At 42.0% G+C, this 27729-nt stretch overlaps 2 protein-coding genes across 2 annotated transcripts; one reads left to right on the top strand and one right to left on the bottom strand.

Moving 5' to 3' along the window:
* Positions 1-115: 115 nt before the first annotated feature.
* Pdia3 (protein disulfide isomerase family A member 3) lies at positions 116-22762 on the top strand. Its single transcript, XM_003475726.5, has 13 exons — positions 116-423; positions 5778-5856; positions 7927-8044; positions 13882-13989; positions 14851-14980; positions 17267-17383; positions 17724-17849; positions 18300-18482; positions 19478-19586; positions 20274-20402; positions 21451-21530; positions 21908-21965; positions 22341-22762. Exons 1-13 carry the CDS (start codon positions 257-259, stop codon positions 22452-22454), a joined length of 1518 nt encoding a protein of 505 aa, XP_003475774.1. The 5' UTR covers positions 116-256; the 3' UTR covers positions 22455-22762.
* On the bottom strand, positions 22636-27729 carry Ell3 (elongation factor for RNA polymerase II 3). Its single transcript, XM_063250156.1, has 11 exons — positions 27471-27729; positions 27299-27334; positions 26945-27057; positions 26628-26832; positions 26462-26541; positions 26251-26326; positions 25918-26095; positions 25799-25841; positions 25521-25692; positions 25283-25327; positions 22636-25201 (listed from the first exon to the last, which is right to left on the bottom strand). The coding sequence occupies exons 1-11, from the start codon at positions 27600-27602 to the stop codon at positions 25091-25093; spliced, it is 1191 nt and encodes a 396-aa protein (XP_063106226.1). The 5' UTR covers positions 27603-27729; the 3' UTR covers positions 22636-25090.

Genomic DNA, 27729 nt, shown 5'->3' with positions numbered 1-27729 from the left:
CGCCCGCCCGGCGGAGGCGAGGCACAACCAATCAACGGTTACGCGTTGGTTCCGCCCGCCCGCCGCAGACGCGGCACAGCCAATTAGTGGTTACGTACTGGTCCCGCCCGCCGGGCGGTTCTCCGTTGCGGGGGTTGGGACGTCCGGTTTTAGGTCCTCCTGGACCAGACGTGAAATCGCAGTTAAGTGGCGTGTGGTCTGTGGACTGACCTCTGCAGAGCTCTCCGAGCCCCCCTACCCTCCGTGCACCGCAGCGATGCGCTCCTACGGGTTAGCGCTGTTCCCTGGCGTGGCTCTGATTCTCGCCACGGCCCGCCTCGCCGCTGCCTCCGACGTGCTAGAGCTCACAGACGACAACTTCGAGAGTCGCGTCTCCGACACGGGCTCCGCTGGCCTCATGCTGGTCGAGTTCTTCGCACCCTGGTGAGACCCTTCTACCAGGCGGGTTAGGGAAAGCGCGGGAGCGGTCGACCGGCATAGCCGGATGCTCTGCACATCGCGGCCGGCCTGTTCCCGGAACCGGAGGTGCCGCGCCCGCGCATGGCCGGAGCGAGATCCGGTCTGGGCGCCCTAAGGCCCCGCGCAAGCCCCCATCCCACTACGCGCTGGCCACACTTGCTGTTTGCAGAGCTCGCCCTCCCCCGCGCGGTGCGGCCGCTTCTAGATGGTTCAGTGTAAAAGCTCTTCCGATTGCAGCGAGCATCTTCCACTCAGATGCGCGGGTCCCAGGCCCACAGCCCTTGGTTTCTAGCCAAGGTCACGCAGAGGCTGCGGAACATCTTTCAGTACCTTTCTTGAGGCAGACAATTTTCTCTGTCACATGGTGTAGCATCTTCATTAAGCTGATCGTTTATTTCTCAGGAACTGCAGGGCTTCTTTCAGAAAGAATAAGTGAACAAGAATAATCCCCCATCAAAATCTGTTCAAATTGTCATTTTTAATTAGAATTGCTGAAAAAATGACACCCATGAGAAAGTAATTAGTGTTGGAGAAGCGCACCCCCCCCACCCCCAGTGATTTAACCGAATTGCAGTGTGATTAGGGTGGAACCAAGTCCAATCTGTTTAGGAGTGAGGGGAAAAAATACTACTTATAACCCTGCAACCTGAGTGGTGGTGATGTTAACTGCTAAATGTTTATTAGAGCCAATAATTATTTTAACGCTAGGGGTAATTGAATAGACCCGTGTTAATTACAGAGCCTTCATTATCCCCCTCCTGGTACAGGGACACTTTGCTAAAGACTATCTGTATTCAGAAGTATCATAAGGGAATTAGTATGTAGTTTTTATTTACTTTTGACTCAGGTCTTCACTCCTCAGGCTCAGCGGATTTACATCTTAGGAACAGCGCTTCCCAATTTATAAAATCGTGCTGTTAACGTTGAGGGGTCACAGCGTGTTACTGTACGGCTCGTAAACAGTTTAAAGTAGGAATTGTTGGAGAATTTAATGCCATTAGACGTTTAGTTGAAAGCAAAGTTTTTTTTTTAAGTTTCGGTTAAAGGCGTTCTTTGATACTTTAAAGAGTTGCACTTGCTTCTCTTAGAACTACATATCCCATCATGCACTTAAGTATCGCAATTGGGTGGATTGCTGCTGCGGTGTCTGCTTCTAATTGGTTTAGAAGAGAAGGTCTTCCGGCAGCTCAGAGCCAGCAAGAAAAATTTTTTTGGATAAGAAATTTTGGAGTGCAAAAAGTAGTGTACTGTAATGTTTTGGTTTTGGGTTTTGTTGGTTTTTGTTTTTGGAACCAGGAGTCAAACTCAGGACATACAGGCGCCATGCCGCTAGCTATACTCCTGGTCCTGAGATGTTCTTAATTCTTAACATTCATCTATTATTTATTAACATTTTAACTGAAAATGTTTTCTGACTCAAGTTTCCTTTGTACAGATCAGGAGTGCCATCTCCTAACCTGTTAAAACATTTGAAGAATTCTGTTAAAAGTATAATGGGCCTTGTTATTACTGAAGATAGAATTCAGGGGGTTCATGCTACACTCTACATTCTAGCACTTTTTAAAATTTTTGAGACACAGTCTCACTAAATCACTCTAAATCACTAGAACTGGAGTTGAAGTTGCCCCAACCTCCCAGAGGGCTGGGATTACAGGCATGTACCTCTATCTACACAGGTAAAATGGGCCTATTTTAAACAATTTCTTGTTTTCCTTTTAGGTAGTTTTTTTACCCCCACTTTATTTTACCAGTGAAAGATTTTTTAAATTGGGATATGTTTTTGATTCATAATAATTACATTTGTCTTGGGGAAATGGGTACATATACATAGGGCATCTTAAGCTTTTACTTATTTTTTGGTATAGTAATCAAACTCGGGACCTTACACTTGCTAGGCAAGCACTTATGCCGCTGAGCTATATCCCCAGCCCTGCATATGGCATCTTGATTATTTTTTTCTCCCCTATTTCCTGGGTGCTCTCCGTATTTAGAGTCTTCTGCCCTGTTGCAGTGTTAAAGTCCTCAACATCTACATAAGGTGCAGATTTCAGTGCTACCTTTTAGCCCCAACCCCACCACTGGGAATTAAGGTGGACACCTTGCTAAGCCAGCCTTCTTACAATTGAACCTGTCCCAAACTCACTGTGCTACTCTCCAAAACAGTAGCTATAATGATATTTGATACAATGTTTCTGTAGCATATGGAAAAAAGCTGAGGGAATATTTTAATGTGTGTTTTTATTACTTTGCTTGGATCCTCTTCCCCAGCCCCCAGGTACTCCCCCTTCCCCTCCCACTCACACAGTGAATTCAAGGCCAGCGTAAACTGCATGGCACTTTCTTGTCTCAAAACAAAAAGGCCCCTCCCCTTCAGTTAACTGGTTTGTCTTTCTACCATATTTGTGGTCTTTTAGGGAAGGGACTATAAATTTTTCAATCAGAGGCTAAAAATAGCAACATGGCAGGCATGATTATAAGGTAAATAAGATTGGAATTCATCATCAACTGCTAGGTGCCATCCCTGAGGGTTGATGGATTCTGTTACTATTATTGTTATTTTGAGTCTGAGTTTGCTGAGTTACCCAGGTTGGTCTTGTGATCCTCCGCCTCCTCAAGCTCCCATATAGTTGGAATTACAGGCAAACTCCACAGGCCCACCTTTGTGTTTTAATAATACCTAGGAGTGAAAGAAAGAAGTGTAGCGGTTAATCTTGGAGGATCGGTGTAACCAGTCCAGATTTCCTAGATCCACCTATTCCATTCCTCATGAATAACAGAATGTTGCCATCCCTTCCAGCTTTAATGGAACTACCTTTGTTACTAGGGCAATGTGCATAAGGAAATACTTTCAGCAGTGGCTCACTTGGATTCTCATTGCTAGCCATGCATGCATTTGTTGCAGGGCTCCATGATTATATGTGATATGTAATGAGAATTGACATCCACTGATTTAACCTAGTAATTATTTTATACAGGTTTGTTCTGGATTTTGTTTTTGGAAATAGGGTCTTGCGAAGTTGCCTAGCCCGGGCTTGAACTTGCGCTCTTCCTGACATCAGCCTCACAAGGATATACCATCACACTCATACGATTTTTTTTTTCCTCTCTTTGTGTGTTTGAAGATAGCTGAAGTGTAACTATTACTAAGTGTTACTTCACTCTTGACCGACTGCAGCAGGGATCCCATCTCTTTGTTGCATGTCTGCCCCTCTAGTCTAACTTTTCATCATCTGCCATGGGAAATATATTATCTTGTAGGTAGCTGTGTTCTTGTTTTTGCTTTTCCCCTCATGTCATTCCTATGCATTGCTGAGTCTCAAAAGGAAAAAAAATCCTTAGCAGTTCTACAAAGTATAATTTTCATGAGTATTTTCACCTTTACTCTGTTAGTCTCCTCATCTGAAGTACCCTCCCCTCCCTTGGTTGGAGCTGAAATCCTTAAAAGACCTTGTAAGCTCTTATATTCCTTTGGAAATATTTCCAGGTTGTTTATCCATCCATCATTTTAATGAAATAAGTTGAAACTGTTGACTATGAAATGTGTCAAATCCACTTTCCTCCGTTAATGTTTGGTTTTGTTTTTGCTGTCAGTGAAGTTACAGAACTCAATTTTCTAAAAGTTCTCCCTCTGCAATTTACTGGCTTCTCTTAGATGTTATACAGCTGGTTCCCTCCTAAAGAAGCATTCATTATAAGCACACACACACACACGCATACACACATTGAATACACCATGTACCTGGGGGGACTGTTAGGACTTTGAGGGCAGAGGAGCAGGTGCTATGGGTGACCCTCTGGGGAAAATAGACTTTACATGTTTTTAATCAGTTCTCATGGCAGGTGAATTAGTTTACTATCTTAAATGTCATTGTAATGCTGTTTTGAAGTCCAGTTAAAAAGGCTCTCAAAGCTGCGAATGTACCCATTAGTATTAAATCAATACTTTCTATTATTTTTTTCTTTTTGAGACAGGGTCTCTCTATGCAGTTCAGGCTGGCCTTATGCTCACTTTGTAGCCCAGGCTGGTCTTCAACTTGCAGTGATCCTCCTGCCTTATCCTCCCAAGCCCTGGGGTTACAAGATGCGCCACTATGTGTGGCTAAATCAGTACTCCAAAATTTGCCCCCTCCCTCAACCTGGTTTTCAGATCATAAGAGAATCATGTTGAAAGAATAGAGAAAAGCATTTGTTGTTGATGCCTTTTTGTTTTGAGACAAGAAAGTGCCATTCAGTTTACGCTGGCCTTGAATTCACTGTGTAGTCTGGTCTGCCTTTGAATTCATGGCAATCCTATGTCCATCTCCCAAGTACTAAGACAGGATTGCTATGAATTCACACCTAGTTTAGTTTAATGTTCATTCTTACAGAGTGAATATCATACTTTGGAACCTTTTTTTTTTTTTTTTTGCTTTTCGTACCAGAAATTGAGCTCACAACATTGCAATTGCCAGGATGGCACTGTGCTGCTGAGTTATATCTCCACCCCTCCTCCGGCCTTTGGCACTTTTAAAGTACCAGTCTTTTTTTTTTTTGCTGGTACTGGTGCTGATGCTGGATTGACTCTTGGCATGTACTCTTCCACTGAATAACACTCCCACTCCCTCCCTCACAATATTTTAAAAACCACAGTGTTAGGCCAGGAATATAGCTCAGCGGCATAAGCACCTGCCTGGCAAGCACAAGATTCTGAGTTTGATCCCCCGGAAAAGAACCACAGTGTTGTTTGGTACATGCCTGTAATCTCAGCACTTGGGAGGCTGAGGCAGGCGAATTGTTGCAAGTTGGAGACCAGCCTGAGTGACAAAGTGAGCTCAAGGCCAGCCTGAACTACATAACAAGACTCTGTCTCAGAAGACAAAAAAAAGAAAGAAAAGAAAAGAAAAACATACTCCTTTCGATTCAAGGACCACAGTGTTGGTTTCCAAGGCAAGAGATACTTTTCTTTCTGGAATACTACCAAAAATAGGATTATTACTGTTTTGTTCACTATTTTAGGCCTCTTTGATTGATCAAAAGGCCTTGAACACTTTCTCTCTTTTGTGTGGGATATATTTTTACTGCAGCTTTCAGAACACTATTAATTATACTTTTAATTAAGAAGATGGATGGTGCTGTACTCTAAACCAGTGCTTACAGAGTCGACCAAGGCTTATGGGAGAATCTATCTTCTGAGACCTCTGGTCTACATTAGCAATAATGATGTTTAGGTGATGCTTTGGCCCTGTTAGTTCGAAAGTAGTTTTATTGAGATTCTTCCTAGAAAGGCAACTAATATGATTAAACAGAGAATTTGGCTTTTTTTTTTTCTTCTAATATAGGTGTGGACACTGCAAGAGGCTTGCACCAGAATATGAAGCTGCTGCTACCAGATTAAAAGGAATAGTCCCATTAGCAAAGGTGAGTACAAATAGTGTTTTCATTAAAGAATACTAAGTTTGTTTTTTAGTGTTTTGATTGTTTTTTTGTTTGGTCTTTTTCAGATAGGGTTTCACTATGCAGTTCAGGATGGTCCCAAACTCACTTTGTAGCCCAGGTTGACCTCTGAACCCACAGTGAATGCTCCTGCCTCAGTATCCTGAGTGCTGGGATTACAGGCATGCATCACTATACCTGTTTTAAGTATTTTAAAAAGGATATGTAATTAAAATTCATTTTCACTATTCTTATGATGCTGAGAAGAAATGGAAACTAGTTTCTGGGCAAATGCATACCTAACTGTGGAATACAATTGTAGTTTAAAAGAGTAAAATTAAGAATTAAGAACCTAGTTATGGTAGCTAGGTTAACATCTGAATCCCAGCACTTGGGAGGCTGAGGCAGATTTGTCTCCAGTTTGAGGTCAACCCAGACTACAAAGTGAAAGTCTGTCTCAGAAAACAAACAGGGCCAGGGATATAGAGCTCAGTAGCACAGTTCCTGTCTAGCGAGTGTTAATTCCCACAAAAAAAAAAAAAAAAAAAACCGAAAGATAGGAATTAAGAAATTAAGGGACAAATATAGATGGTAATAGAGGAAAATTATGATTGAGTTCATGAAGCTGCCATATATTCACAGTGAAAGGGGAATAGAAGTTATGTGAAGATACTGATGAGTAACCAGCTGATCAACTGTAAATTTGGTATTTGCTGTTAAAATAAGGCTTTAAGAATTTTGCCATTATCCTATAGTAAATTCATAGTTGTTACAGTCTCATGTGCACATTTTTGCCCTCCTCAAATAGTTCAGCTAGGGAGGGAAACATATAACCTGTAATCTTAACTACTCAGGGGATTGAGGCAGGAAGATCACAAGTTCAAGGCCAGTCTGGAGAATTTAACAAGACCCAGTCTATATGAAGGACTGGTGATGTAGCTTAGCACTTCCTGGGTTTAATCTACAAGACTGGTAAAATAGCATTCATATATATACAGTGCTGTTTTTATAAATCACTTTTAATCCTTGTATCAAGCACCTTACTATAGGGAGAAAAGTTTAATCACAATTTAATTCCTTCCTGATGTAATTATAAACACATTAATTTTCTATGACTTCAGTTACCCATTTTAGTGCATAAGAATTATACCTTAGAGACTTATAAAAATTAAAGGAGGTAATAGTGCAAATGCCTATAAGTACTGCTTTGGTTTGGGGTAACGGAATAGATGGAAATTGTTTTCCTTTACCTTTATAGCTCTCCCTAGATTTGTTACACTATAATTTGGCTCAGATTCAAAATAGCTCAAGGAACATGTAGAAGTATTTTCTTTTCTTTTCTTGTTTTTTTTTTTTTTTTTTTTTTTTTTTGTTGTTTTTTTTTGAGACAGGGTCTCACTATGCAGTTCAGGCTGGCCTTGAGCTCACTTTGTAGCCCAGGCTAGGCTTGAACTTGCAATGATCCTCCTGCCTCAGTCTCCCTGAGTGCTGGGATTATAAGCGTGAGCCACTGGGCCTGGCTTTAGAAATATTTTCTTAATCACTCAATGATTTACAAACCAAGTTACTACCTCCCCCAGCTAAAGGGTTTCTGTACCCATCCATGTTTTTACTAATAGTTACTAAAGTGAGCCAGGGCTGGGGCTAGGGGTATATAGCTCAGCAGAGCACTTGTCTAGCCTGTGTGAAGACCTGAGTTTGATCCCCAGCACCACATACATACAAAAAAGCCACTGTTAATCATTTAAATGATTTAGTCCTCTCATGTTCTGAAAGAAAGGTGGAGACTCCTACTTTACACAGTAAATACTCCATTGATAGAATTTAAGTAATAACTTTATAATTTTGTATGAAGTCTTTGGATCTAAATTTTAAAGAATTCCTTTGATGGTTCTGATTAGACAAATACCATTCTGCCTTTTAAGACTTGATGTTTTATGCTATGAATGCTAAGAACTGCTTGATTCTGCCGCATACTAAAATTTTGTGATTATAGGACGATCTTACAGGAGATACGTGGATAGCGAACAAATGTGTGTGTGTTTTAATCTGCAGGTTGATTGCACGGCCAACACAAACACCTGTAATAAGTATGGAGTCACTGGCTATCCAACCTTGAAGATATTTAGAGATGGTGAAGAAGCAGGGGCTTATGATGGACCTAGGACTGCTGGTAAGGATCTGGATTACATTCTGGAAACTGAATTTGTTAAGTGTTTTGCTTTTGGTTGTGTAAACATGAAAATAGGATTTTTTTTTTTTTTCTTTAATTGGTACTGGGGATCAAACTCACGACCACCTGCTTGCAAGGCAGGCACTTAACGCTGCTGAGCTAAATCCCCAGTCCGAGAAACCCCCGTTTTAAAAATAAGAATTTATTTTTTTTTTTTCTCTTTGAAATAAAATGGATTTGGGATTCTCTTAAGTGAGTGAATCCCAAGATTCCAAGGGATAGGTTTTGTCCAGAAGCTCCTGAAGGTCTGAAGATGCAGGCAAACAGTAGCAAGGCCATGAGTGCATATGCTGAGGCCCTCAGAGTCCTCATAAAGCCTGCAGAATTGAGCCCAAGAACCCAGGGGTGTCAGCACAAGCTCAGTCAACTTGTCTGCATTGTCCACCCAGGCTGGGGAAGTATTTTCATGCCCACATTGCCAAGGGTTGTAGGCTCTGTCAGCCAAAGGCCCAGCTCAGGCTGGAGTTCCAACTTGAGTGCTATTCACGCTCCCTAAGATACCCACACTCCCGTGAAAACTCTATGGTAAAGGCCTTTGTCTGTCAGTGGGAGGACGGAAGACCTGTGTGACCCCTGAAATGTAGGGGACAGGTGTCTTCCTGTGTTCTTTGTATAAATAACCTTGAAGCAGGGAGGAAGGAGGGGTGAATTTATGGATAGCCATCTCATACCCAGTAGAACGACTATGCTATTATTTTTTTTTTAAGGATTCAGGAAAATAAATAAATAAAAGGATTCAGGGTTAAGGCATCAATTTAGCAAGCTTGAGGCCCAGAGTTCGATCCACAGCACAAAAAAATTAAAAACACAAGTGTTGGCGAAGATGGGGCTGGGGATTTAGCTCAGCGGCATAAGCACCTGCCTTGCAAGCAGGCGGTCATGAGTTCAATCCTTGGTACCAATAAAAATGAAAAAGACAAAAAAAAAAGTGTTGACGAAGATGTAGCAATTGGAAATTTTGTGCTCTGTTGATGGGAATGTAAAATGGTATCGCTGCTATTGGAAACTAGGGTGGATTCCCCAAATATTAAGGATACAGATAATCCTCACTTAAAACCTGTTCTTATTTTTTTTATGGTGCCAGGGATCGAACTCACGACTTTACGTTTGCCAAGCAGGCAATTATGCAGCTGAGCTAAACCCACCGGCCCCTAACAACCTGTTTAACAACTGTTACAATTCAGATTGTGGGACGTCACAACCCTTTTTTTTTTTTTTTTTTTTCTTCTTTTTTCTTTTTTTTGGATCATATAGTGTAATGCTATCGGATTTTTTTGTTTTTGAGGCAGAGTCTTTAATGTTTTTGGGGGGTTTTTTTGGTTTTTTTTTTTTTTTTTTTTTTTTTTTTCGTTTCTATCGGTACTGGGGATCAAACTCACGACCACCTGCTTGTAGGGCAGGTGCTTATGCCACTGAGCTAAATCCCCAGCCCCATGAGACAGAGTCTTGCTATGTAGTACAAGCTGACCTCAGTAAACTCAAGACAATCCTCCTACCTCAGCCTCCTGAGTGCTAGGATTACAGGCATGCACCACCACACCTGGCTTTCCTTTTTTGGGCAGTTTTATGTTCTGTTACAGTTATATTACTGCATGTACAAGTGAGTTATGCAAATAAAAGCAAAGCCATTATGTTGGAGTTTCTTTTGGCCATTTCTTTATTCTGAATATTGTGAGGTACATACTATATATAATTCCTCAGTTAGCAGCCAATTCATTCAACAACCTCATGGCAGGAATGAAACTGGTTGTTAAACCCTGTCTGTATAATTACCATACAACCCAACAAGTCCACTTATGGGTATATACCTGAAAGAATTGAAAGCAAGGTCTTAAAGAGATCATTATTCACATTCATAGCACCATTATTCCTAGTGGATTAATAAACTGTGGTATGTGCAGTGGGATGTTATTCAGATTTAAAAAGAAGGAATTCTGACTCACTAACAGGTAAATGTTAAAGACATTGAGCTAAATAGAAAAAGTCAGTTACAAAAAGCAAGAACATATGATTCCACTTACATGAAGTACCAAGAATAGTGATCTTCAAAGGGATAAAAAGCAGGAGGGTGAGTTGTCAGACTGGAGGAAGGGAAGGGAAGTTTGATAGTAGAATTTCAGTTTTTGTTTGTGGATATTATTTGGTTTGGTTTGGCATGTACCCTAGCTTGCCTTGAAGTTGCAGGAGTCCTGCCTCAGCCTTCCCAGTAGTAGGATTACAGGTGTCTGCCACCACACTCTGCCTTTCAGAATTTCAGTTTTGCAAGATAAAAAGAGTTCTGGAAATTGGTTGTACAACATTATAAATGTACTTAAAAACTATCAAGATGGTGAATTTTATGATATTTTTGTGTATATACATGTATTTTTGTCTTTTTTTTAAACATAGTTTGAACTCAGCCTTTGCATTGAGTTTATTTTTTATTTTGAGACAGGGTCTCACTAAATCACTAAATTGCCCAAGTTGGCCTTGAACGTGTGATTCTCTTGTCCCAGCCTCTCAAGAATGCTGAAATTACAGGAATGCACTACCAGGTCTGGCTTTTATGTTACATGTTTTAAGAAGTCAAAAATAGGGGCTGGGGATTTAGCTCAGCGGCATAAGCGCCTGCCTTGCAAGCGGGCAGTTGTGAGTTCGATCCCCGGTACCGATAAAAAGGAAAAAGACCAAAAAAAAAAAAAAAAAAAGATACATTTAAAAAAAAAATTAGAAGTCAAAAATATGTATAAAGAAGACTAGATGTTGTAATACACACTTGTAATCTCAGCACTTGGAAGCTAAAGCAGGAGGATCTTTGGAAGTTCAAGGCCAGCCTGAGCTACATAGCAAAACCCATCTCAGAAAGATAATTAGCAACAAAAATATTGAGAACAATAAAACTCGGTGATACGATACTGATTTGTGGGAGGAAACTCCTTGATCAAAGTGATCAGGAAAGAAACCTTTGAGCTGAAAACTGACTGGAAGCACCCAGCTATGAGAAAATCTTGGCTAGAGCTTTGTAGACAGAAGGAAAACAGGTGCAAAAGATTTTTGAAATCAGTGTGTTAGAGGATGGGAGAGACAGTCCTGAAATACAATAAGCAAGGATGAGAGGTAGTGGGAGCTGGACCTTATAGGAGTCACAGGTGATGACAAAAAATACTTTTATATGATTAAAGATAGTTTTATCCTTCAAAATCAGGCATATTTTACCTTTTTAGAATGGAAAGCTAAAAGGAGAGAAGTTAAGCTTGGGGATTTTAGGAGATACAGCATTTTTCTCCTCTATAAAGCACTGCAAACGTGGCTCCTTCCTTACTTGATGCCATCCAGCACTGTTCCTTCAGCCCTTCACCCTGGCCTCAGGCGGCCTTTCCTCACATTTGCCTGGCTTGCTTCTTTGTGTTATTTAGTCCATGGCTTCAGTTTCTTTCGGAAACATTTTCCCAGGTCACTAGATCTAAGGGAGGCTCTCAGCCATTTTTCTTATTTTCATCTGTGTAATTCCTCAGCGCGTTACTGACTTTCTAAAATTTTAATTTATTTGGAAATGTTCTATATTGTAAGCTCCATGAGAACAGAAACCTCATTTACAGCTCTTCCCCAACGCCTAGAATTTCCACATGTAATAGATGCTCAGCATTTCTTCCAGACAGGGTCTTGATAAATCATCAAGGATGGCACCAAATTTGTGATCTTCCTGCCTCAGCTTCTGAGTAGCTTAAATGTCTTAAACTAGAGAATTTTTCAGCTTGTAACTAATGGGTCAAATGTTTATAGTCCTTAGTCAGAAGAGATTTTGTGTTCTTTCACCTCTCAGAACTGTCCTTTGCTTTCATGTGTAAACTGGTTACTCAGCACTCCTGTACACCTTCAAGAGAATTTTAGATTCTTGAGTTCTTTATAACTTAGGTTGTGATGTGGAAGACTGAACAAATATCTGACTTCCACTAATCTGTTGATAAAAAACTTCTCGAGCTGAGGAAACTTATTTTTCCCTGTAAAAGTACATAAATTGAGAGAAACTAAAAGCAATTTAGCAAAGAGCAGGCTTAATGTTAGAATGTGCAAGCCTCTCAATATTTTCCTCCCTACTGCAAAAAGGACCAAAAAAAATTAGAGGAATAATACTGCCTGTGACCTTTGAGTCTTCTGGAGTGTATGAATGGTTTCAGTGGACCAGGAAAATGAGTGGAATAATGTTTACTAACTAGGTGGGAGAGAGAAGGTGAGTCAGATTCTTGCAGTGCTGGTGCTGGTGATTGAACCCAGATCCTCAAGCATGCTAGGCAAGTGCTCCCCGCCTTAGCGATGTCCTCAGCTTGTGTGTGTTTGTTAAGTACATTTTTAAATTGACACATGATCGTTGGACATGTTTGTACAATGTTGAATGTACTTCAGTATGTAGTCAGTGTGTAATGTTCTATTTTTAAACTCTTTGACTTAAATAGCCCATTGCATCTCAATAGGAAAATGTGATTTTGGCTGGGTTGGGAGTGATTTGATCTGTAGTCAAACTGCTATATGATGTACCTAAGGCCCTGCATTTTTAGCTTTAAAATTATAAGACTGGACCAGGGATTTAGTTAGCTCAGTGGCATAAGCACCTACCTGGCAAGTGTGAGGTTGTGAATTTGATTGTCAGTACCAAAAAAAAAAAATAGAAATGGGATTTAGCTTAGCAGCCTAAGTGCTTGCCTTGCAAGTGTGTGGTCGTGAGTTCGATCCCTGGTACCGATAAAAAAAAAAAAAGACCAAAAAAAAAAAAAAAAATAGGATTTTGGGGCCAGGGATTTAGCTCAGTGGCTCAAGAACTTGCCTGGTAAGTGCAAGGTCATGAGTTCAATACTCAGTAGCAAAAAGAAAAAAAAGGCCACAGATAAGAATAAAGACTTTAGTTTACTTGCCAAATGTGTGTTTACTGAACTTCTTGTGTGGTAGGTACAACAAAAATCACTAGTTATTTGAAATTCACTTGATAAGAATATGTAAATGTTTTTAATGTTACAGATGCATGTATCTTTTGACTCAGTGAATATTTCTAGGAACTTAATCTATAGCTATACCATGTGCAAAATAACATTAATACAAGGTTGTTTATCACAGTCATTTGTAACAAGGATTGTAAAAACATTAGTTGTAGGAGCCTAAAGCATGGTACATCCATACAGTGAAACGATATGTAGCTATAATAAAAGGTTGAGGTAGCTCTTCATGTATTGATGTATTCTACCTCTTAAACTGTGTTAACAACAACAAAAAAAGAATATATATTGCCATCAGAAAAAATATATGTGTAATTTGCCTCTCAGCACATGTTTGAAAGGACATGCAAGAAACTGAAACTATGCCAAATGTGGTAGTGCACATCTATAAACTCAACCCTGGGCAGGCTGAGGCCAGAAGATTGCTGTGAGTTCATTGCCAGCCTGGGGACTACATAAGTTCAAGGCCAGCCTGACCTTGTCTCAAAAAAAAAGAAAAAGAAACTAAAACCTTCCAGGGAAGAAAACAGTATCTAGGAAAAAGGGTGGGAAGAAAACTTTATTGTACATCCTACTATAACTTTTGAATTTTGGATTTGTTTTGTTGTTTTGTTTTGGTGCCAGGAATAGAACTCAGCTTGCTAGGCAGGCACCTTGCTGCTGAGCTATGTCCCCAACCCCATACCTTGTAGAATTTTGGAAGGCAGCTATGCTAACCGCAATGCTACCAGCGCCTCTGTACCTTTTGAATTTTGAATAATGAAAATTTTGTTTTCACACACTAACTTGTCTTATTGTAACTTTGATAAGATGGAATTGTCAGCCACCTGAAGAAGCAAGCAGGACCAGCTTCAGTTCCTCTCAAAACCGAGGAAGAATTTAAGAAGTTCATTAGTGATAAAGATGCCTCTGTGGTAGGTAAGTAGCAAGTATAAAAAGAGCACATCAACTTGTTTTCAAAAGCCTCCATGTATGAGGACACACCAAGTGAACAGCATTTTAGGAAACTTGAGGCAGTTTAAAAGACAGTGGATAGAATTGCCAGTATTACCATCATATGGGGAAAATGATATTTTCAGTGGATTGTGTTGTTAGAAATGTAAAGATTTAATATCAATTAAAGGACTCGAATAGGAGTATCTTCACCTTTTTTCTTTCCTTGAGGCTGCCCTTGAACTCTCAATGCTCTGCCTCAACCTTCTTAGTAACTAGGATTGCAGCTGCCTACCACCATGCCAATCTAGGTCCTTTCTTGCTTGCTTTTTCAGTATTGGGAATTGAGCCTAGTGTAGTGGTACACACCTGTAATCCCAGCACTCAAGAGGCTGAAGCAGGAGGATCATTGCCATTTCAAGGGCAGCCTGGGCTACATAGTCAGTTCAAGGCTGACCTGAACTACATAGTGGAAACCTGTCTTCCCCTACAAAAAAAAAGTTCTTTTCTTTTTTTAACAGCCCCCCCCCCTTTTTTTTGTTAATGGCCATTTGTTTCTGGGGTTGTCTTAACCAAATTAAATTTCTGTTGCTATAACAGAATATCTGTGGCTGGGAAATTTGTAAGAAAACATTTATTTAACTCACAGTTTTGGAAGTTCAAGAGCATAGTATTAGCATCTGCTCAGCCCTAAAGTTTCCTTAGTGGGTGGGTAATTATGTCAAAGCAGACTGGGTCCTTCTTCTTTGTTATCAAACATAGAATAATAGCGTTAAAAGGCAGAATTTAAAGTGTTGTCTGTTAACATTTACAGCTTTTTCCTTGTGTTGGACATTTTCCATGTAGGTTTTTTCAGGGACTTGTTCACTGAAGCACACTCAGAGTTCCTAAAAGCAGCCAGCAACTTGCGGGATAACTACCGATTCGCGCACACCAATGTTGAGTCTTTGGTAAAGGAGTATGATGACAATGGAGAGTAAGTGACCTAGTTGAATACCCTTGTCCATTGGTCTGTCACTTTGTGACCAGGTGGGGTTTGTGCCCATGATTTACAAAAGTTTGACCACTTGCTAGGCATTAAGCTAGTGCCAGAAACTATTATTGCATTTGGTTGTGTTTTGTTTTTTCAGGGTCTCACTATATAGTCTAGCCTGGCCTCATTCTGCAGTAATCTTCCTGCCTCAGCCTCTCAAGTTCTGAAATTACAATTTAACCCAGCGACATAAGCACCTGCCTTGCAAGCAGGCGGTCGTGAGTTGGATCCCCAGTACTGATTAAAAAAAAAAAAAAAAAAAAAAAGGAAAGAAAGAAATTACAGGTGTGCACCATCACACCTGGCTCTTACTATTGTCTTGCATGAAGCATTTATAGAAGACATAAAAATGAATATGAGTTTTGTGTGAGTTTAACAGAAATATATATAAGGCATATTAGAAATATTTTGTTTTGAGGTAGAGGAAGAAAAAGCTTCATAGACGACATTATTACTCTGAGTTTTTCCAAGTAAAAAACTGATGGCTGGATAAAAATTATTCCAGGTCATGCTTCAAGGATGGTTATGTTGGGACTGAAGTACTTCATGGGTGTTGTTTGTGAATGAGGTCGTAGTGGTAAGGTTGGGGAGTTAAACAGAGACCAAGTAATAGCCATTTGAAGGCCACTGAAAGATTTTAAGCCAGGCGTGGTGACTCATGCCTGTAATCCCAGCACTCGGGAGGCTGGGGCAGGAGGATTGTTGGGAGTTCGAGACCAGCCTGGGCTACAAAGTGAGCTCAAGGCCAGCCTGAATTGCATAGCGAGACCCTGTCTCAAAGACAAAAGAAGAAGAAAAAAAAAAAGATTTTGAGCTGGGGACTAGCATGGTTAATTTTGTTTCAGTAGAAAAATTACTGGAACTCACATAATACTGGCTTAAAGGTGGAGCAGGGCAAGGTAGTTAGGAGAATCTAAGTGTTAGTGGCAATAAGGAAGAGTTGAGTATATAAAAGTGAACAGCAGGCTCTAGACACTCTGTGGAAAAGGGAAGATATCAAACAAGTCTAAGATTATTACAAAACTGGGTAATTGGAACAATGGTGATCAGTAAGTCTGGGGGGAATGATAAGTGACAAGATTAAGAAGTTGACGATTCTTTGGGGTGGTGAAGAACCAGTGAATAGCTGGACAGTGGCACTAGGGAAAGGGTTGTGTGCATGTGCACATGTGTTTCCCATACCTGGTGTTAAATCCAGGGCTTGGGCTGGGGATTTAGCTCAGCGGCATAAGCGCCTGCCTTGCAAGCAGGCAGTCATGAGTTTGTTTGTTTGTTTGTTTTATTAAAAAACAAAACAAAACAAAACAAAATTGGGGCTTTCAATGTAGTGGCCAAGCATTGTAACTAGGCCCTTTGAACAGTTTGAGTGTATAGTGTCTGCTGTGTCCTTTACTGCTGTTAATCAGTCCTCTTTGGTTTTGGTTCTGTGTTTTTTAATCTAAGTTCCTAGACAGCTCAGAACCAGTTTTGGTTTGGTTTGGTTTTTTGAGAAAGGTCTTGCTGTATAGTTCAGGCTAGCCTTGACCTCACTATGCAGCCTAGGCTGGTCTTGAATTTGCAGCAATCCTCTTTCCTGCCTCAGCCTCCAGAGTGCTGGGATTACAGGCATGAGCCACCACATCCAGTCAGTCCTTTTAACCCTGAAAAGCAGACACTTATAAATTTGTTATAGTAGTTTTTGGGGTTTTGGATTTGGTGAGCTTTTTGGGGTGTTTGTTCAAAACATAGTCTTGAACAAAAGATGAGGGGGCCATAGGTGAGTTTTCAAGGGCCAAGGACTTTGCATCCGGAGTAGGGTCTGCCTTGTTTATGTTACTGTGCATGTTGGGTTGCATTCTGTTTGCTACTTTTTCAAGATTTGGAATTTTTTTGAAAAAGATTTGGAAATTTGTCATTTCCTTAAGCTTCCTTCTGAACTAATGGAAAGGCAAAACCCAAGGGGTTAAATTGATGCCTGACACAAGGTCTTTGAAATTGTCGGGTGGGGTGGCCTATGGTTAGACCAAGGGTCTCAAGTTTCTAACACAAGGTTTATTAAATCCTATACCTGGTTATTACCTGAGAACAAGTTGGCTTGCCATCCTAGTGTTGGTGAGAAGTTATATTGCCAACTGTGTGATCCCACAAGTCCCTTTGTGCTTAGTGATAGCAAAAGTAGATAATCTGAGCTCTAAATGAAAGATGGGGGATAGTTCCTCTGGTATTTACAAACACTTTTTTGTTTTAAAGGGGTATCACCTTATTTCGTCCATCACATCTTGCTAACAAGTTTGAGGACAAAACTGTGGCATATACAGAACAGAAAATGACAAGTGGCAAAATTAAAAAGTTTATCCAGGAAAACATGTGAGTTACACCTTGTTATAACTTTGCACCTGTATGTTTTTGTTTAGCCTATTTGACAGATTATAATAGTAGTTGTAAGTATATATAAAGGCACTAATGTGGGGCTTAAATTCTTACTGTAAAGGTCCTATAAAAATATATTATTGGGCTGGGGATTTAGCTCAGTGGCATAAGCACCTACCTAGTAGGCTCAAGGTCATGAGTTTGATCCCCGGTACCAAAAAAATGTATATATAAAATTCTTCAGTGTCTGTCCTAGATGTGGAAAATGTCTTTCCTTTATAAATGCTGTAATACAAGTATAAATTGCCAAAGTTCATTATGGATTATTTTATTTCAGTTTTGGCATCTGTCCTCATATGACAGAAGACAATAAAGATTTGATACAGGGCAAGGACTTACTTATAGCTTACTACGATGTGGACTATGAAAAGAATGCTAAAGGTTCTAACTACTGGAGAAACAGGTAATAAGAATCTTTTTTGCTGTTGTTGTAAACAAGTTTATCCAATGTAGTAGCAGTTCCTTTTAATTATCCTGTTACTATATATAATGTAAGGGCAGGTAAGAGAACATTTAGCTGCAACACCTCATCTGAAACGAAGGATAAATAACATAAGCTGTTTCTAAAATTGATTGGGTGTGTTAACTTTCAAATCAGTTATTCTACCTGTGAGACATTCTTTATAAAACATATATAAGATGGCAGGATTCAGTGAGAATGGACTATTTCACTAGATACCACCAATTTGGCAGTGAAGCTTAGTGAGACAGGGAAGTAGACAATACCTCTATACCTGTGATTTCAGAGAGCTGTGTGGACCAGAGAGCTTAGTCTTTACTTTCTAACTTCTTGATTTTAAAAAAATGCTTTTCTACCCCGATAGTTTTGACCCAAATATCTTATTTCCCACAGAGTGATGATGGTGGCAAAGAAATTCCTGGATGCTGGACACAAACTCAACTTTGCTGTGGCTAGCCGCAAAACCTTCAGCCACGAGCTGTCTGATTTTGGCTTGGAGAGCACTGCTGGAGAGATTCCTGTTGTTGCTATCAGAACTGCTAAAGGAGAGAAGTTTGTCATGCAAGAGGAGTTCTCGTGAGTTGCTAGTTAACATGGGTTCAGGATTTGAGACTGCAGAGAAATAAAAGCCTTTTATGGGGCTGGGGATTTAGCTCAGCGGCATAAGCGCCTTCCTTGCAAGTGTGTGGTCGTGAGTTCAATCCCTGGTACCAATAAAAATGAAAAAGATTTTTAAAAAGCCTTTTACACTATTGAGAATTTACAAAGAATAGCTTTCGGATGTGGAGATAGGTCTTTAGTCAGCTTGTCATTTCCTGTTTAATTGCAGGTATTGAAGGACCATCATCCTTAACAATTTGTGAATATTAACAACAGGATGCAGTTTAGAATTCTTAGTTGATTTTCACTGTTTTAGTTGTGCTGCAGGAGGTAGAAGTAACACACATCTGTAACCCTTGTACTTGGGAGACCGAGGCAGGGGAATCATGAGATCCAGACTAGCCTGGACTACATAGGGAAACCCTGTCTCAAAAAGCCATCAAAAGAGGGAGGGGATTGGACAGCTTCTTTGAGATTGATATACTTTTAGGCCAACCCCTTCCATTGTGTATGGAATGTCTTGTCTTCTCAGAGTACCACACGGGCCTAAAGTAAACAGGAAATTGGAAAGTTGTTAAGACCCATACACAATTTTTACCTTCAGCACTGAGGAATTGAATAGATTAAGAGAAAAACTGCTTTATAAGCCAATCAGTAAAACAAGATACTGTAAATAGACACTGTTCTCCAGAGCAGCGGGACCTGGTTCTCTTATACAAATGAATATCCAGAAGACTAGTGGGTTCTTTAAACTTTGTAATACACAAAGAGCACTTTACAAGTAAAAGGGGATGGTTCTTTTTATATTCAGTCAGTACTTCTGCATACTAAGAAAAAGAAGCCTGCCTTTGTTTTTCTCCACCCATGAAATTGAAGGTAAAATATGTAAACACTTCACAGAAATTGCCTTGGTAATCCTTGGTTGTGGGAGTCAGTTACCAAACCCAGCCCTGTCTTTTCCATGCACGCAGGCGCGATGGCAAGGCTCTGGAGAGGTTCCTGCAGGGTTACTTCGATGGCAACCTGAAGAGATACCTGAAGTCCGAGCCGGTCCCTGAGAGCAATGATGGGCCTGTAAAGGTGTGCCGCCCACAGCCTCCCCATGCCTATCAGCAGCTAACTCCTGATTTCTTTATTTCAAAAATGTTGGAACTAAACAAAGATCTTGTTGGTGTTGACTGAAGGATCAAACCATCCCTGAAGGATAGTTTGTTTTTTGGTTTTTTTGGTTCTCACCTCCCTGAGTCATAAACATTGGCAAAACTTATTACAGTGTTTGGTAGGGGAAAAGAGTAAAAAACATAGAATTGCTGGGTGTGATTACACATGCCTGGTATCACAGCACTCGGGAGGCTGAGGCAGAAAGACTGCCACAAATTCAAGGACAGCCTGAATTAATGGCAAGACCTTGTTTCAAAAAATGCATAACATTTTCTGACAGGAAAAATTGGTAGATTTCCCTGAAAGGTATAGCAAGACAATCTCCTGAGCAGCGTTGTGTTGCTCTGAAATTATTTTAAGGAACAATGAGGTGGCAGTTGTTGTTCCTGTGACTGGACACACTGACAGATGGGAGATAGAAGAATGATTTGGTCACTGGGGAGTGCTAACATCTTGAACAGTCTCTAAATGTGAGTTGAGTTTCCATGGCTTATTCTCAGTGATAACATCAAATGTGAAAGGGTTGGTGCCCAGAAGGAAAGAAAGGTTGTGAATTTGTTCTTCAATGCAGCTTAAAACTAGACAGTTGTCTTTGTGTTTTTCCAGGTTGTAGTAGCAGAGAATTTTGATGAAATCGTGAATAATGAAGATAAAGATGTGCTGATTGAATTTTATGCTCCTTGGTGTGGTCACTGTAAGAATCTGGAGCCCAAATACAAAGAACTGGGTGAAAAGGTAAACCTGAACTCTATTCTGAAGATAAAATCTGAGTTGGGTTAGGGTGGTGCATGCCTGTAATCCCAGCAGTACAGGCTGGGGCAGCTGGGAGACTGAGGCAAGAGAATTTGTTCCCAGGCAGAGCACTTCAGAAAGACCCTGTCTCAAAAAAAAAAAAAAAAAAAAAATGACCAGCATTTTGGTACATGAGAACGCAGGCTGAGGCAAGAGGTTCACAAGTTTGAGTCTACCTTGGACTATATAGTGAAACCTCTTCTCAATAATTAGGTTTGGGGTGCTGAGGATTTAGCTCAGTGGCATAAATGCCTGCCTGGCAAGTGTAAAGTCGTAAGTTCAATTTTCAGCACCAAAAAATTAATAATAATGATAATAATAATTAGGTCTGAGTGTGTGACCCAGTGTGAAAGGCACAGGGGTTCAATCCCCAGTACCACACACAAACACACACACTGAAATCTGAACAGGAAGTTCTTGTACATTGATTTAATTTTATTTCAACTGTTACTTCTCTTGACTGCCCTCTAGTGTCCATGATCTTAGGCTATGTAGTGCCTCAGATGCCCACTTTCAACTTTCCTCTATCTACCTGATGGTTAAAAAATAAAAATTTAACAGTCTGTGAATATTTGTAATGGCTTATGAATCTGTATGTTCCTTCAGCTTAAAAAACTTGGCTTAGCCCTTACATTGCCTTATTCAGGCCAAGTAAACATGATCAGGGTTTTATGTAGTCTTAATATATAGGAGCTAGTATAGAAGGAAGCTGGAAAGTTGACAGATTGAAGTCCTGAATTGACTAAGTGAACCTCAGTAGTCAAAAATGTGGAATATATGGGGCTGGGGATTTAGCTCAGTGGCATAAGCACCTGCCTTGCAAGCAGGCGGTCCTGGGTTCGATCCCCGGTACCGATTAAAAAAAAAATGTGGAATATAAAGGTCTAGCCTTTGCTGAGCTAGGGATGTAGATCAGTGATAGATCTGCTTGCCCAAGATCCTGGTTTGATTCTGAGCACTCAGAGTAAAGTTTTCACTCTTACCTTAACAGCTCAGCAAAGACCCAAATATTGTTATAGCCAAGATGGATGCCACAGCCAATGATGTGCCTTCTCCATATGAAGTCAGAGGGTAAGTGATAAAAAATGCTTACAATTAAATTAGCTAGATGTCTTGCTGATTAATGGGGGAAATGTATTAAGCCACCAGGAAACCCTTTCTTTATTAGATACAGTTTTAGGAATCTTAAATTGAAATTGAGTACAAAAATCACTGATCCTTTCTTGGCTATTCTGCAGTGACCCTACTGCAAAAAGTTTTGTGAGCACTCAGAATTTCTGGGTTTTGTTGGAATATAATTTAGCCATCGATGGAGGATGGTATCTGATCATACTAGAAACCATAATACAGAGAAGTAATTCCCAGAAACAGATACTGGGGGATGTGTGTTAGAACTATTCTGGGAAAGCTGAAATTAGTAAATCCTTCTCTTTTTTTTTTTTCCCTAGTTTTCCTACAATCTATTTCTCTCCAGCCCATAAGAAGGAAAGTCCAAAGAAATACGAAGTAAGTGTATTGGCGCAATATCGCACAAATAACACACATACATCCAGTTCTTGAATTGTGTTTAACTAGAAGTTCTTATGGTAAATACATGTGGTTGCTAATTGCTTTACAAAAAGTCCAAGGTTATTAAAAAAGTTAAATTTTCAAGTCAGGTGTGTAGTACATGATGTGTATTAGTGAGATTATATGAATGAGAGGCTGAAGCAGGAAAATGCAAGTTTAAGGCCAGTCTGGAGAATTTAGCAAGATCAGATTCAGAAAGCGTGAGGATGTAGCTAAGTCATAGAGCATTTGCCAAGTATGTGTGAGGCCCTGGACCATCCATAGCACACCAGGAAAAAAATTTTCAAAGTTATTTTTTTGTTTGTTTTTTAGGGTGGCCGTGAATTAAGTGATTTTATTAGCTATCTACAACGAGAAGCTACAAACCCCCCCATAATTCAAGAAGAAAAACCCAAGAAGAAGAAGAAAGCCCAGGAGGATCTCTAAAGCAACAGCCAAATACACCACTTTGTAAAAGGACTTTTCTACCAGAGATGGAAAACCATTGGGGAAAACTGGGACCCATGCAGGATTATTACCTCTCAGCCTAGAGGACAGAATGGATATAATCTGAATCCTGTTAAATTTTCTCAAAACTGTTTCTTAGCTGCACTGTTACCAGGACCAGTTTATGTTTGTGGTTTTGGGAAAATTATTTGTGTTGTGGGGGTGGGGGGAATTGAGCTGGGGGGTTATTTTCTAATTTTTTTTTTTTGTACATTTGGAACAGTGACAATAAATGAGCCCCCTTTAAACTGTCTTTTCCATGGAATACAAAAACCACAGTCTCTAGACTGTCACCAGTAGCTGCAGTGATGGAAATGTCAGTAATACATGTAATGCATCTATAAGGAGCTGTGGAGCATCTAAAATATGGCTAGAAATCCAAGTGTGGCAGTGCATGCCTATAATCTTAGCACTCAGGAGGCTGAGAGGCAGGATGAGTACTGAATGAGGTCATTCACTACATAAGACCTTGTCTCAAAAAAAAACCCCAAAACAATAAAATATGGCTAGGAACTGCCTTTTAATTTGCATTTTAAAAGCCACCTGATCCAGCACTCTTGGGAGGCTGAGGCAGAAAGACCCTGAAAACTGTGTGACGTGGGGTGGCTGGGACAGTAGTTTGTGCAAAGGCCCTGGGGATGACCCCAGTACTATCCAAAAGACCACATAACAGCTACCATACTGTTTTATAGCTACAGGTATAGAGTACCCTAACACTCCATACTTGTAATTATCTCTCAATCCTTTTGAATTTCTCATCCCTTTATATCCTTTAGCACACGTACTGCCCAGGCTTCTAGGCTAGTGGTTAAAGAGATGAAGGCCTGGCCTTCGGGGCTGTTTCTGGCCTGCTTACCCTTGCTGTACAGCTAGGCGCTCTGCATATTTACACCTCTAAAGTACTGCTTTGCCCAGAAATATTCACACAGGTGTGGCATCAGTTTGGGGTTCCATCCAAGTTGTTTGAGGAATTGCTGACCTGTTGGGTGCAACCCTCTCCCAGAGCCCAGGGTGTGATCCATTCCCTCTCCTAAAGTATCTTTCTTTTTCCAACAGTGAACAAAGACAAGACTGGAATCTCCTTTTATCAAAATGTACTAAGCCATTTCCTGTTCATAGTTAAATCCAGGTCCTGTCCATAGTTTTCAGCCAGTGGATAATTCCAGATGGCCCTAATTTTAAGTAATTATAAACTCTTAGGGTCAGAAAGAACTTTCTTCCTACTGTGATCACTAGTCATCAATTATAAGGTGGACTGGAGCCAGGCATCATGGAACACCCATGTAACCCCCACAGCCTGGGAGGCTGAGGTGAAAAGGTTGCAAGTTTCGGGGCTGGGGATTTAGCTCAGCGGCATAAGCGCCTGCCTTGCAAGCAGGCGGTTGTGAGTTTGATCCCTGGTACCGATAAAAAGTTTAAAAAAAAAAAAAGTAGATGTAGCTCAGTACAAAAGCCCTGGGTAAAATCCACAATATTACATTAAAAAGCAAATCCCATAAGGATTATGAGTAACGGTTTAAAAAAATTAAGGTAAACCAGGCATGGTGGCACTGGGGCAGGAGGATTGCAAATTCAAGGCCAGCTTGGACTGCAGACTGAGAACATCTCAAAAAAACAAAAGTGGAGGCTGGGGATTTAGCTCAGCGGCATAAGTGCCTGCCTTGCAAGCAGGCAGTCGTGAGTTCGATCCCCGGTACCGAAAAAAAGACAAAAAACGGTTGGGGCTGTGTCATACTGCTTGCCTGGCCTCCATGTGGCATCCTGTCCTCACTACTATGCAAAAGAACAAAAGGTGTATGCCATAATTTTAAAGACTAATTCATAACATCCAGGCTGGAGATATTTTTTCTAGAGCTCCAGGAATAGTTCACATGTACAGCTGCCAGGGTTAAGAACCAATGCCTTAGAGGATTTAAGGAAAATAAACTTGTACAAAAGACACAAAAGCAGTTTTACTTTGCTATGTTCGTAAAAGAATCTACCTTTAGTACAGTACATGGGTAACCACCTGAGCCCTTTCCCATTGTATACAGGTATGCTATAAGGTTTTGTTTCTTGGTTTTTTATCTTTTTGAGACACCGTCTCACTTTGTAGTGCAGGCTAGCCTTAAACCCACTAAGTAGTCCAGGCTGGCCTCCAACTCAGTGATCCTCCTGCCTCAGCCTCCCAAGTGTTGGGGTTACAGGCATGCACCACCACACCCGGCTACAAGTTCCTTTTGATTTAATAAAAATCCCCTCCCCCAAGATACTAAGCTAAATTCACTTAGTTCATTGATACCCTCAAGGTATCTTAACCTGGAAATAATGTCATTTCCCAGGATTTAAAATGATTTGGCTGAACTAATGGTGAAACAACCAAGTCTGCTACAATCCCTCATCTGGACACATCTGAGGAGCCTTGGCACTGTGCCCACACTAAAAAAAACAGCAAGAATATCACACCTCAAGAACCTAGAGCAGCTTTCTACTTGCCTCTGAACTCCCCGCCTAAGAACAGCAGATAGTTGCACTCTAGTTTTATAGCTTCGTGGTTCCTATCTCACCAAACAGAGGTTCAAGAGGCCTTGACAGCCTCAGCTGCCCCAGTTCTTTCCCTCAGACTCCAGGATAAGACTTTTTATGTGGGACAATTTCTGATGCAGGTATTCACAGCGATGCTTTTCTTCCTTGTAACCTGGGTATCGCTGCAGGGGGAAAAGCATTCATATCAGAAAGTAAACACTTGATTTCTGTTTTCTTGTTTCTGTTCTCAGAACTTATTTTACCTTTCTGAACTTTTTATACTCCTGGACTATTTTATCTTCCAGCACCTAAAACAAAAAATAACTACATTTAGTTCAACAGTACAAAATCAGGGAGGTAACTCCCCTCATTCTACCTAATGACTCTAATTTTTCTGCCAGAACAGGTCTGCTTGTCACTGAACAACTGAACAAACAGACTTCTGGGTAGTCAGCAGGAAGATAATGGCTATCGAGGCTGACAGCCTGGGTTCAGCCCTACCTTGTGTTCTGGAGTTCCTGGTTGAGCTCTCTTGATCTCTGCTCCCAGCTCAATGAACCTTTGGCTGGCAGCCCCAACCCGGGCATGGAGGATGCGGTACTCAGCATAATCTGCCTCGAAGTCTTGTTCGTAGGCCCGCTGCTGCTCGGTACTGTGGATCGTCTTGTATTGCCTGCAAAGGAGAGTTGTGGCTTTCAGGTTTATCATGCCCAAGTTCCAGGCTTCCCGTAAATTTGAATGTACAAGGCTTGATGACATTGGAAATGCAGGGAACTCACAGGAGGTAATCTGGCACCTCTTCGGGGTTTGGGGATTCAGAGTCTAGAAGAACCAAAACAGATGTGATTGCAGTTCTGTTTTCCACAGAGGCATTTTTAGCCTCCTCCCATTAACTCACCTGCTTGCGCTGAGGGACTGTGCTCCAGCCTGGGGCCTATACTTTCATCTTTATCTTCTTGTTCCCAGTCTTCCTGTAAGTCCTGACTGGACAGCCCTTGCGGGGGGCTTGGAGCTGGAGACAGAATTCTGAGTCTCTTCTCTTCTAGTTTTTCAGTGTCTTCTGGTGCCAGACGTTTCTATTGAGGAAAGTACCCATATGAGATAAATAGCAAACCAGAGGCTTCCTATTGTGTCAAATTCCTATTGTCTCAAAATTTCTGGCTGTATACATAATCAGCTCCCAAATTTTAGCTTGCCTATGCTCTCTGAAAACCTTTGCATTACATCTGACCTTCTCCAGACGCTTCTGGCCAGCAGAGGAAGGCAGCACCTGATCAGGCTCTTTGTTTGGAAGATGGTTCTGCTTCCTGGGATATTTGACAAAGGAATGGCAGAGACAGAGATCAGAGTAGGAAGCAGGCCTCACCTAGATCATTCACCAGCCTTAAAGGGTGGAAATTAGACCAAATCTTCCTGGGTTAGTCCTTCCCTGTCCGCAGTACCTCACTTCCCACTCTGCGGGCTGCTCCCTCAAAGATCCTGGGAGTAGCTGTCCTTGGTTGCTGGCCAGTGGATCTGACACCTGGTGGGAACAGTGCAGGAGCTCTTGACTCCCCGAACTTCAGGCTTTGCCTGACCTCAGCAGCTCCCTGCAGTTTCTGGCCTCACCTCTTCCAGTGCTGTCTGTGGCTGTGACAACAGCACATCTCTTTCAGAATCATCTCCCGTGTTCCGCCAAGCTTGGGGATCCCCGCCTTCTTCAGTCACGTAGTGTCCCTGGGCTGAGGATGGGGCTGGGATGGAATCCGTGGCTGCCCAAATAGTGAGGCGCTCCCTGAGTGGGCCGAGGCAGTGAAGGCGTTGAGCACCGGATCTGGAAGAAAGTGGAAAACCCAGGAGGCTGGAGAGCTTTTCAGCGCCTCTTCGCAGTCCCCTTCCCTACTGAAGTCTGCGCAACCCTGTCTTACCTGCTGCCTGTCCCTTACCTGTCTACGCGTTGGCACACGAGGTCCAACTCACCGCCAGCACCATCCTGGCCACACTGGGACACTACGAAGGAGAACAGGCAGGACCAGCCAGGGCCTGCGAGCCTCAGGTACTAGGGTGGAAGGAAAAGGACGCCTGCAGAGTCAGACACACCGGAGGGGCTCCCCCGGGGCCCGTCAGCGCCAGGTGCAGCCGCCCTGGTCCCCGGGGCCCCGCGGCACGGCCCCTCCCCCACTGCCACCTGCACCGCAGCGCCTGCCCCCCACCCCCACCCCGCTCCGTTCCGTTCTGCGAACTTCCTTGGCCGGACCTGCCGACCCCTTCCTGGCCGGGTAAAGCGGACCGGCACTCACCCCTCGGGGGCCCTGGAAGGCGATCACAGGCCGGACCTGCGGGAGAGAGCGGCGCGCTAGCCGGTCCCTGGGTGCACGCGGGCCGGGAGCCTGCAGGCCCCTCTCCCGCCGAGGTGGGGTCGCGCGGGCGCGGGACGCGGGGCGCCGGGTTGCGGGTGGGGCCGGGCCGCACCTGTCCCCGTCGGCCTCCCTGCAGCGCCCGCAGCGCGGCGGCGTCAAGCCGGAGCAGGAGCAGGCTGGTCCGGCTGGCAGGGGAGAAGCTGAACCGCAGCGCCCCGCGCAGTGGGTCCGACGGTCGCTCCATGGCGCAGGCAGCACCTGCAGCACCGGCTCCTCCGGGCACCGAGGGCAGCACCTGCAGCACCGGCTCCTCCGGGCACCGAGGGCAGCACCTGCAGCAGGGCTCCTCCGGGCACCGAGGGCAGCACCTG

This window comes from Cavia porcellus, unplaced genomic scaffold (genome assembly GCF_034190915.1).
Source record: "Cavia porcellus strain 051 isolate PalLab524CR breed Dunkin Hartley unplaced genomic scaffold, mCavPor4.1 scaffold_6, whole genome shotgun sequence".
Lineage (NCBI taxonomy): Eukaryota > Metazoa > Chordata > Mammalia > Rodentia > Caviidae > Cavia > Cavia porcellus.
Note: the sequence above shows the minus strand (reverse complement) of the source record. Positions and strands in the feature narration are given on the sequence as shown.